This window comes from Pseudorasbora parva, chromosome 5 (assembly GCF_024679245.1).
Source record: "Pseudorasbora parva isolate DD20220531a chromosome 5, ASM2467924v1, whole genome shotgun sequence".
Taxonomy (NCBI): Eukaryota; Metazoa; Chordata; class Actinopteri; order Cypriniformes; family Gobionidae; genus Pseudorasbora; species Pseudorasbora parva.
The window spans coordinates 26623538-26636291 of NC_090176.1; the positions used below are offsets into that span (position 1 = coordinate 26623538).

General features: G+C 35.2%; 1 protein-coding gene across 1 annotated transcript in view; it reads left to right on the forward strand.

Annotated features, from left to right (window-relative positions):
* The first annotated feature begins 70 nt into the window (after positions 1-70).
* xpo4 (exportin 4) overlaps positions 71-12754 on the forward strand; it is a 45009-nt gene continuing 32325 nt past the window's right edge. Inside the window, exons 1-2 of the mRNA XM_067443638.1 lie at positions 71-217; positions 6214-6319. Of these exons, the coding sequence (XP_067299739.1) occupies positions 152-217; positions 6214-6319 (172 nt within the window). The 5' untranslated portion in view covers positions 71-151. The remainder of the gene's footprint in view (positions 218-6213; positions 6320-12754) is intronic.

Below are 12754 nucleotides of genomic sequence, written 5' to 3' on the forward strand. Positions count from 1 at the left end.
CGAAAGGTATAACATCCAGTGTCATATAATGTATTACATAACGTTTAAGGGGGCATCAGAACGGTATGCCAAAAAGTGCCCGTAAACTCACTGGCCCGAAGTGCTGCTTAATCCCACAATGCAGTGCATGGCGCGTCACTGAAGAACGACCATGATGGCGGCGGTCGGTGCACCAGAAGTGATTTCACAGCTGGAAAGCGCTGCCAAAGTTTTAATGGTGAGCATTTCGCCGCTGTTTTCACATCTCTGTCAGTGTGCTGTTAGCTCTGTGTGGGGGTTCACTCTGAGGGGGTCTTGCTGTTCGTCAGTTAGCGGGGAAAGTCTCGATAAACGCGGAGCGGTGCGTGGCGCAGTGCTCGACTCACTCCATCCCGCAGAAGCCCAGCGCAGCCACCATCACCTTCATCATCATCTTCATCATTACGATTATAGCACCATTCTGGTGACACAGTCAATGTATATAACGATCGCTGTGAGCTCAGGTGCTGAGTCTCAGAGGCCTAGTTTGGTCCTCCTGCCTTGTAAAAGCGCGCTGAATGAGTCGAAGTGTGTGCTGGAGTTTCTCCATCAGCTGCTGTAGTTACACACGCTGTTGATTCAGCCGCATGTTTGGTCAAGCACATGTTTAGCAAAGCTTCAGGAGACCATAGACAAACTAGAGAAACTTTTAGCTTATTGTGTGTCTCATAACAATACAATATCCTTCAATTTCTGCCGTTAAAAGAGTTGACTATTTACACAGTGAGCTAGCTGAAAGTTGAGAGCAGGACATGTGTAGCTAGATGATGGCCTGTGTAATTCATTAGCAGTGTCTAAAACCTGGTTACCTGTCTAGATGGCATTTCTGGGCATAATAGGGACAGAATAACACCAATTGAGCAGTGTTTGTGGTTGTGTTACCGCGTTGTTAAAATCTCATGGCAGTCTCATTCATAAGTAAAGTACTTGTGAAAATGTGTTTTTTGTTGGATCAGTTTGGTTGTAATAGTCTGTGCAGCTTTTAGTCCATTGTTTTGATCTCAATTTCACATAAAACATTTACACATATAAAAACAATTAATATAAAGAGAGTGCATTATCAATGGACAAGCTTGTGGGTGAATTTTGGAAATGAACACCAGGAACAGCTTTCACTTCTGTTTAAATTAGATAGTTAGCGAGCGAGAATCTCAAACTTCTGTCCTCTTGAATAGTTTTCATACTGTTTTAGTGGCAATGTAAATACTCTGAGGTCTCTGTAGAAAAAAAAAATATTTAAACTTGTTCAAAAGTTTGGGGTGGCAAAACATTTTATTTTATTTTTTTATTTGATCAAAATATAGTAACATTTTTAATATCGTGTATTGTGACATAAATGTATTGTAATTTGGCCCTGTGAAGGTAAATCATTACACCAGTCTTCAATGTTTATGATTTTTCAGAAATCAGTCTAATGCTAATTTGCTGGTAATTTCATATTATTGTCAATGTTTAAACCGTTTTTGTTTAATATTTTTGTGGAAAATATTTACGAATTTCACATCAGTTTTTTATGTGAAATAGGAACAAGAAAAATGGAAACTTTACTGTCAATTATGATCAATTAAATGCATAATTTTTGTATAAAAATATGAATTTATTTAAAAAAAAAATCATACTGACTCCCAACTTTTGAACTGAAAAAAAAAAAATATATATAATATATATATATATTTTTTTTCCTCAAAATCACTAAAATACTTAAAACACATTTTTTTTTACTGCCATCAACTTTAATCTTTAATAAGGGCTGTTATTCAGATCTTTATAGTAGGAATTCCCTAATATCTTAAGTATTATTCATAGTTTAAAAAAAAAAAAGTTTTATAAATCTTTTGATAATTCTCTCCATTCATCTAGCCTGAAGCCTGACCATGTCTACCACTGAACTGAGTTAGATTAGTAGTTTTGAAGCCAGGGTTTGTCATGGTTAGTTTTCATATAGCAGAAAGGTCAGACTGTAACAGTGGACATCAGGTATTGATTTGTTGCTGTAGAGCCCTGATCATCAGTCGGACTCACTGATGTCACTGCAGTCATGCTTATGCAGACTAAAGTGAGCTAGATAGTAGTAGGTATATCAAAGTGTATCACTACACTTTCATCACAGTATTAAATCAATACATTGATGAATTGATTTCAATGCTAATGTGTGAGGATAACTGAGACTGTCAGCAGATCAAATTCAAGATGGCTAGAATTAATTAAAAGTCTTGGGTAAAAACATTCATATAAACATGCTATTTGCAAATCCCTCAGATAAAAATGCTGATTACATCCTGATATAATTAGCTAATGCTATATTTCTTTTGAATTTAGCAGTTGCTTGTTTCATACGTTCATACCAGCCTGCTCAAATAACAAATGCCAACCTGTCGCAGTGTTGAATAATTTTCCATATTCATGACAGGATCCTTTTGCTGCCTGTTTTCTTAAAGGGTTTCATCATTAGATCTTTGTGATCATACTGAACATCACTATGTGATTAAATGACATTGGGATGTGGATGATGTTAAATAAGAGGCTTTGGAATGAGCCACACATGCCTGTCAGAAGTTTTAGGAATGAATGGGCTCATTGGGCTGTTGGTTTTTGTCTACCAGGGTTCAAACAACCTTTAAAAACTCCCTTCAGTATCTGCATGAAGTTGAATGTGTTAAAACCTTAAATGAAATGCAGATGAATGATAATTTTAATAAAATAAAAAACACACACTGACCCATCTTAGCAGCATCTGACTGTGACTTGTGCGTCAGCTTGGTTAAAAGTGAATGTCATTCTGAGAGAGCAAATTAAATAAGTAGATTAGCTTGTTATAGCCTTAATTTGTTGCACAACTTGGTATTTACAGTTAATAAATATGCTGAAAACCTGAAATACACAGTAGGCAGATAGGCTGGTGACCAGAAACATTAAATAAAACAAAAATATAAGGAAAGGAACAGGAACTGCTATGTCTGCCATGTTGAACTAATTTAAAAGGACAATGGACCATGACTTTTTTTACATATGCTTTTTTTTCAAATATGCGAGTTTTTCATGATGGGTTTGGGGTTTCAGTGTTTTTCAGTCCGCACAGATTGGTGGATATTGTGTCAAATTTAGTGTTACATTTTATTCTTACCTTTAATAACATGAGCATAGTACCATGAAATAAATGTAACTATTAAAAACATTTTGGTGACGTTGTGGAAATTTAGCTGATCCTCGATGCGATTGTGTGAGGTTTATTATGCATTAGGGATGCAACAATACAGCTAGTCCACGGTTCAATACATACCTCAGGTTTTTAACCATGGTTTTTCGGTTTGGTTCGTTTTTTTTGCTATTCTATTCTTAGGCAACAGAAAGGTTAAGAAGAAAATGTTTATATTGTAATACTCTATCTTTATTTTACTTAAAGACTTGAAAAAAACTTACTTAAACTTAACTTTAAAAAAAAACCTGTACACATTCCTGTTGTATAATATAAAATAAATATATATATATATGATTTACAGTGGCAGCTCAGAGATGTACAGTAGGCCTAGCATTTAAATAGGCCTATGAAATTGAATTAATAAATGTAGGCTGAAATTAAAACTACACAGTCTTCAATATGCAATATACATTGATTGACAGCTACTGTACATACTCTATTCAAGAGCAGTGAGTGATTTTTCTCTTTTTGTTTAGCTGTTTTATCTACATAATTTTAGAGGTGAGCTCTCCCTTTAAGGACCAGTGTTCGCAATCACCCAAATACAAACGCGCAATTTTACTTTCTCTTTATAACCGACTGTGTTTGTATATGTTAACCTTTTGTGTATTTGACAGTATTAGCGCAGTAAGAGTACTAAATCCAGTTAGCACATGTGTTTGACAGGTGCGGGCGATCAGCGCATGTAAAATGCGAATTAAATGTTTAACCGGCAAGGACTGTCTATGTTTAAAACGTGGCTAATCACCCACTAATTTAGTGCATATGACTGGATATTTGCTCATATCAGCGCGTAGACTCACAGGCACACTCAAAAAGAGGCCAAATAGCCTTTTACCCCATGTATGAGGTGGCAAGGTGGGCCTTTCACCCCACACATTTTATATAATTTTTAAACAAACAAAGTTATTTTATGATTTATTTTCACACAAACTCTGTTGCCCTATCTATGTTCAATAAAACTTATATTTATGCAAATATACAAATATTAATGCATTTATAACCATTATGATGCTTACCTTGAAAATCCAGTAAATAAAAACAAATAAATAAATACATTTTTAATGTAGGAGAGACATTGACACATTTAGTAACATAGTTAAATTTATTTGTTTAATTTTAGGGCTGTGCAATATATCGAAATTATCAAAATATCGCAAATGTACATATCTCAATATGCATATCGCAACGGTATGGAATATCTGAATGATTTTAATAGGCTACTTCAACATTGTGAAAATGTGACTTTCTTGACGTTAAAAATAGTTATTAAACGCAATCATTTGCGAAAAACAATAACTTGCAGTTTTGTGCTGTCTGGCACACACACTGAAACGTGAATTGTGACATAAATGGCTAATTTTTTGAGATAGGAATTTTGGGTTTTCATGAGCTGTATGCCAAAATCATCAGTATTAAAACAATAAAAGACCTGAAATATTTCAGTTGGTGTGCAGTGAATCTAAAATATATGAAAGTTTAATTTGTATCATTACATTATGGAAAATTATTAACTTTTATCTCATATGCTAATTTTTTGAGAAGGACCTGTATAGCAATAGTGTATCGCATATCAAATATCGCATTATTTAACAAGGTATTGCATATCGCATTTTTGTTCAATATCGCGCACCCCTATTTAATTTACATTTGAATTGTTTTTGTTATCAAACAATAGCAAGTGTACTGCAGTACAGCTATAGGCCACCTGTTGTGGACCACTGTTCATGTTAATGTTTCCATGGCATCAGACCGGATTGAGACCGTGGAGCAAATGAAGCCTGCAGGATTCACAAGAGTTGATTGGGTGTAATCACTGTTGTTCTTGTAGCTTAGGCTGATAGTCTTCAACTGGCTGATAGTCATCAAATGGGATTTGATATTTGTGTGTTAGCCATGTGGCTTAGGAAAGTGGCACATTTTTCCAATGCCTTCTGGTTGTACTCAAGACTAGAGGTTTGCATTAGTTGTTGATTCTGACATAATGTCCTGTTGCTCTCTCATGCTGTAAAGGGTTGATCTGTGCATGGAAAATGTTTCTGTTCTGCAGCTTGTTCATTTTATGTGCCTGATGAAGCGCATCAGGGGATCTCTGTGTGCGCATGAATTAAATTATGTCCTCTTCTCTCTAGTCTGGTTACTATGAGGTGGATGACTGCTGTGCTGTAATTAGGAATGGAATGTGATGTTTAATGTTATGACTCAAGTGAGTGATGTGTTCACAGCCCAGACTGGGTGTGTTCATGTGTTTTGTGTGTTGCTTCTTTAATCATCACTGGCAACAGGCTGCTTGTGTTCTGTCATCAATGTTGGAGGCTTTTTTGACCATCTTATCAGTGACCTGTTACGATCGTAATGAAATGCTTATTGTTTAGCCTGGTGTAGTATTTCTCATTTGTTTAACACTAAAGAACTCATACAAAAGTAAATAAATATAATATTCACCATCGTTCAAATGTTTGGGCTCAGTAAGGTTTATTTAATTTATTTAATACTTTATTTACCAAAGATTCATTAAATAGACCAAAAATGACAGTAAAGACATTTAAGATCTTACAAAAGATTTCTTTTTCAAATAAATGTTGTTCTTTTAGGATGAAAACATGTATTAATGTTTGGAACATTGATAATAAGACATGATTTCTGAAGGATCATGTGACAATGAAGACTACAGTTCTGCATACTGTCTTAATATTTTTCACAGTGTCAAGAAACGCAGTCTTGATAAGCATAAATGACTTTGTAATCATTGTATTCAGATATTTTTTAAATACTTGGATCTAAATTTTGTTAAAATACTTGGTTGTGAATGTTTTGACTAAAATCTTACAAGTAATTGTCTATCAAAGTAATGATGCATATCTGCTTTTTCTATACAGGTTTTCTGTGCAGGTTTCTGTACAAATAAACCTGACTTGACTTGACTTGACTTGACCTTTTGGTGTACACTGTTCAAGCACACAAATGTTTAACCCCTCCTATGAATGTGTTCACAGGCACCGCCGTCCATGGTCAGCACAGAACAGAGGCAGCATGCAGAGCACATATTCCTGTCCTTCAGGAAGTCTAAATCCCCCTTTGCCGTCTGCAAACACATCCTCGGTGAGTCTCAGCACTCAGATCTGACAGACACTGCAACTAGTACTGGCTTTACTGTGTTGAGAACTTGTTGAGGTCTAAAACGGTTGAGGTCGTTGGTGGTGGCAGAGAGTTAATGCATAAAAAAACCTTTTATATTAATAATAAATATTAATTTATCATATTTATCCATGAAATAAAATACCCACAGTCAGGAAAGATTATAAAACATAAAAACATTTGACATTTAATTACTATTACTGTACTACATTTTAATTAGGGCTGCAACTAACGATTATTTTGATAATCGATTAGTTGGTCGATTATTTTTTCGAATAATTTTGTATTATTTTTTATTTTATTGACAACACTATTCCACATCCTGTCCAATGCTGTCCTTCAAACAAACACGTCAGCTGAGTGCTATGAGCACACATAGTGAATATATCACCATTACAAAAATGAACCATGGTTTTACAATGAATAAAACAAACAAAAATAATATTAATAAATAAATAAATAACAGGGCTATTGTATTTATCTAATGGTAACCACAAATTAACCATTGTTTTGAGAGTGTAATGCAGCCCTTACAAATGTGTTTGCGGTAGAAGAAAACAGCACATATTATGACAGAGTGCAAACGAACACGATCTGGAAAAGTGTGGGAAAGTTTCACAAAACTACGAACCAAGAGTGTGGTTGTGTGCAATACATGCAAGGGGCAACTAGATTTTAACACTTGAAACATCCCAGCACAAGAGGAGCCGGTGAGAGGAGAGTTCTCCAGCTGAAGCTAACTAATTAGTGGAAAATCTCTTTATTAGTGAAGGCAATACTACTACTAATATTTAAATAATTATTTATTTATTTAATTAATTGTTATTAAATATGAATAATAATGATTAAAGTATAAATAATTATTACAGTAATGTGATTTATTTTGGATAGAATAAAGCTTGATCAAGTTTAGGAGTCCTTATTGTAACACTATTAGGTATTATAGTCTTATCACTTGCCTGTATTTTGTTTCATATGCATGAAGATTTACAAAAGGAGATGGGATCATTCATGTCACTTATGGTTTCATACTGTTAATTAAAAGGTGAATGAGAATCTGTCAGCTCAATTGTCATGTAAAAAAGATTGTAATTTGTATACTTGTAATAATTGTTTGCAAATTAATATTTTACCATTCTTTGTGTCCTGAAGTAAATGTCCCATTTAAGCAGTCAGAGGATTTTTTAATGTTTTATTTTTCAACTGGAAGAGAAGAGAATATTTAAACAATTTGTAGAAAGCATCTGTGTGTGATTTTGAGTTGGACAGAAATCTGAGAACTTAAAGAGAATTAACTGTTTAGTTGGTTCAAAGTTCATTAAAACAACCATTTCTAAAAGCTAAAGTTATTTTTATATATTTTTTATATTATAGTTAGAATATGTATATCTCAATGTTTTAATTGAATAATTGTTCAAAACGTACTGATTAGTCGTCAACGATGATGACAACAATCGACGATAAGTCGATTAATCGTTCTAATAATTGGTAGATTAGTCGAATATCAAAATAATAGTTTGTTGCAGCTCTAGTCAATATAACCAGCGTGACAATCTGCTTGCACAGAGAGCGTGCCTTGTAACCATGGAGATGTTTGTGAGAGACGATTCAGAAGATATTTACTTTGGTGCAGATTCTGAACTGTATCTATTTGAACCGGAATAACAGTTACACTAAAGACAAACTTTTGAAATGTGAAATAGAAAGTGTGGCTGAACAGCCTGGGGCAGAAGGGACAAGGGGAGCAGTTTCAAACTAGTGAGTCAGAGAAGAGTCAAAATTGAAGGAAAAATGGTCCCTAATATGTGAATGAAATATGAAGACAGAGAGAGTGTGACTCTGTCATTCAGTTAACATGCACCCTGTCATCTACATCACTCTACATCATTCTACATTCCAATTGGTTGCCGCCGAACCGCGTCATAGCTCATTACCATAAAGTTGAGCTGATTTCAACTCTCCTCGACCCCCAAATCGTCCAAGACGCGCCACGGCGCTCTTGCCGGAGCTCGCCGCCCGGCTCCCATTGAAAATTAATGGCTTCCGGCCACCTTGCCGCTCTCACCACCGGCGGTGTGAACGCACAGTAAGGGACTTAGAAAATGAGCCTATTTTTTAAAAAGGGGAGTGTTCCTTTAATTCCGTTAGGGTGTATCTGGTGTGTCCTACATTATTTGCAAAAATAAGTTACTTAGCATAAGTAAATCCCTACATTAAAATGATATTACCCACTAGCCTAGGAATCTATACGCACCCTAGTGGCAGCAAATCTAATCTGCCGCGATTTGTCGTCTAGCAACAGTTCTGAGCTGTTAAAAAACAAACTCTGGTCAGGCCAATCACATCATGTATAGAGTCGGTGGGCGGGGCTAATCTGATGACTGGCGAGAACGAGCAGAGCTGAGCGGTGTGCGGAAGCTCAGCTTGCAGACGTGCTTCACTCATATGAGCTGATCAGCGGTAAAACAACATTGTAAATAAACCAAAACTCAGCAGGCTACTTGCCTCACAGACATGATATATCATGTGTAGGCTATAGAAAGCTTGAAATGTCCACTTTTAAACGAAACCATTCTAAATGAAAATAAATAGGCAAGTAAAGCGCCTGCACCGTTCACGCGAGCAGCTCATGATACTCACGGCGGTTCTGTTCAGAATGCTGCGCTCCATCACTGCATGTACTGTGAGTTTAACCTGCATTTCAGACTAATCATTACTAGAGTGACCACCCGTCCTGCTTTGCATGTACCGTAGGCTACAGCATTTTCACCCCTTGTCCCGCACGTTGCATATTGAAAAAATGTCCCACATTTCCATTTAGTTTTTAATTATCATATTAATAAATGCATTTGTACAGAAAACTACTGGATAATTCGGTAAATTGGTTATATTGTTAATAATATAATATAAATGAATATATAAGACTGACAATGAACTAATTTCGTGTTGATTTATATTTTATTTGTTCATTATTTATTTTGTTGGGTTTTAGTTGGACTTGGTCAGAACTCTGTCTAAAATAGTTTATCTGCATGATGCCTGCTGCCTTTGGGCTCAGTGATGTTGAATTTAAATTACATGTAAAATAAAGACATGTTATGTTACATTGTGATGTAATGTGTTTTCTGGTAGGGACTAAAGAACAAAATAGTTTTGACTTGAAAGGCAGAATACTAAAGTTTTTTTATTAACTTATAACAGTTTCAGGTTGTTTTAGTGTGGCTAACATTTCTCACATTGTCCCACATTTGGTTTGTTTGATGGTGGTAAACCTAATCCTGACTCCTGAATATTTAATTTAAGTTGCATAGATTTTATTCTTGCACTGATGTTAAATTTTTAGCCATGTTGCACTTTGACAGTCAGTTGTTCAATCTGCCCCTCGGATTGAGCTCTGTCAATGGTGAGTTTCCAGACCAAACATCTTGATGTGGGTCTAGCTTGTCAGGCTAGTTGACTAGAGCATCTTCGATCAATTTTCCCTCAGGACTTTTGTAAAAGCCAAAATATGACCATACCTCAGGTTTGGTCCTTTTAGAAGGCTGGAAAATCTCCTAGTTCTGTCACTGCCTTCTGTCATTCTTCTTCAAATTTTAAATTATATCGGAAACTAACCGTCAGTACATTTTATCGTGGTTTATCGTTTCTTCAGTGCTGTAATTTAACGTGACTGGTGGAAGATTTGCAAACAGAAAGCGAATGATTAATGAAAATCATTATCGATTATTTTCATTATTGATTAGTTGTTACAGCCCTAATTTTAAAGGTGCCCTAGAATGATTTGAAACAATATGTTACATTGTTCTCTGATATCTACATAGAGGGTATGTGGCTTATTTAAGGGCAAAAATTGTCCAGATACAGTTTTACAGGTCCCTATATATTGTCCCTAGGATGTAATGCTCTGTTTTTGTCTTATTTGGAAGAGTCATGAATATTAATATTGTGCTCTGCTCTGGCTTAATTCAGCAGCTCACAGCAGTTCAGTGAAGCGGCTCGTGAGTCCTGACCATCCTGACACAACACAGACCGACAAAATGAAACTTTAAGCAAAACATCTCAAATGGAGATTGATAAAATGCAGCTTACTTGTTTATTGGTGTTTTAAGATCATCCGTGCGCGAGAAAGGCGCTCGCGTTTGTGCAGTTGCCAGATTTCAGTAATTAAATCCCCCAAATAGAGCTTTTCTGTGAAAAAAACCCTGTATGATATCCAGTGTTTTACCTAAACATGTCCAATCTGGCAACCATATGCACACAAGTTCTTTCTCGTGCACGGATGATCTGAAAACACCAATAAACAAGTAAGCTGCATTTCAGCAATCTCCGTTGACTATCGTTTTAACTTGTATGGTGGAAAAGGTGACGTTTGCTAGAAGGATCGAGTGAGCGGTATCTATGGTTGTATTTAGCACTTTGAGATTTTGTTTAATATAAAGTGCATTATAAATAAAATTTATGTTTTATTATTATTATTATTATTATTATCATTATTATTATTATTATTATTTTTAATACAAAATAATATTAACCTTTGTCATTAGACACACTATTTAGTTTTGTATGGTACTTGGTCTTTCCTATTGTTACTGTACTAGGATCTTGCGTCATCTAATGCGGTCTCTAAGAAAGTTTCAATTTAACAATCAGAAATTGTTTAAACAGCTAGTCAATAAGTGGATAAATTACTTACTGCTTGCAGGAATATAGTTGTAATTGCCCCTTTCTTCAGTTAAAGACGCTGAGTGAAGCTTGCTTGAAATGGGCAGAACAAACAAACGATTTGTTGTGGTATCCGATTATAATAAACCTCAACCATGTGTCATGAGAGCCGTTTTTGCTATCTTCGAGTGTCTTGTTTACCATCAGTAGATTCGGCTTGTTTGGACGGATGCAAATGTTAGGGGCGTGCAAATAAATGATCCCCAACGCTTGTGTCACGGTTGGGTTTATGTTGAGAAACACTTTTTTTCCGATGGATTTTTTGTTTTACGAGATTTACATAAGAAGTAGGAGGCAATGGTGTTTGAGACTCACAGTATGTGATGTCCATGTACTGAACTCATATTATTTCACTATGGCAAGGTTAATTCCATTTTTCATTCTAGGGCACCTTTAAGATCTGTACATTTATATGTAAAAACTCACTATGTGTCAGATTTCTATTACATAGAAAAATGGCAGGTCTTTTATTTTGCATTTACACCTCAAGATTTTATGCCCAGATCATTTTACATACAGTCTCAGATTGTTTTGTTCTGTCCATTGCTTTGGTTATCACTGTCAATCGTGTTAAATCTGATATTTGAATATGAATGTCACACCAGAAACTTTGCATTGCTTTGTTAGCAGCATGAAAAATATATATTATGTACAGAAAGCAAGCAAAAGATCACTGCCGTTATAATCACTGAAGCTGCCATTTACTTCAGATAACTAGAGGTAAACAAAGCTGCACTCTCGCAAAAATCTCTTCTTGACATTGTATATACTTTGTGGTTATAATGAAAGGATTCGCAAGAGTGATAGGACCTTGTACACCACAGACTGAACAAAATGAAGCATTGCTTGGTAATTGGTTGACCTAAATTGGTATTATCTAATTGTGTACTTAAATTTAACAGCTGATTGGGTGATTGAAATCCATTACATACCTTTCTATCAAAGTTATCATATCATCAAGATGAATTTGTTCTGACACAGTTTAACTCGAGTTCTTTTCATATTTTATTACCATTTTCTAAACCATGGCGAACAAGCTGTAATAATGTGAGAAAAGGCTGAAGGTGTCTGAATAAATTTTGGTTTGACTGTATGTGTCTTTGATTGGCTACAAAGCTCAATGCTGCACAAACATGTTTTAAATAGAAACATTTGACACTCTTTGCTTACACAAACACTCATGGGAGCGTTGTTAAGCAGACCTTTATCAGCAGGTACCGGTACTGCAGACTAGTTGGTATCATCTCATTAAATGATAAAATAGTTCTTTGGCAGATGGGAATAAAGATTCAGTTTCGTGTCTGCCAAAATATTTTCAATGACAGAAAAACCTTGTTTTGGGTTCTACATCTTAGAGGTTACCAGTGACATGCCAGTCTTGTCATAAATCACAGACTATACATTTTAAAAGTATATTGGCTAAAGATCCAAATTTGTTAACTTGTAGATGTATGCCAGCATATAAATGTTTTTAAAACTAAAACAAATTGATTAAAAGCTACAAAACTCCAGTTTTGATTACATGTGGTCTTAAAAGTATCTTTACAGCAAATTTATTTTAAGTTGTATATATTTTGAAAACACATTACAAAGATACACAAATAAAACTTGACTTGACTTCTCAGTGAAAATTCTGGTAGAATCTTAACCTTATAAAGTCTGTTTCATATTTGATTC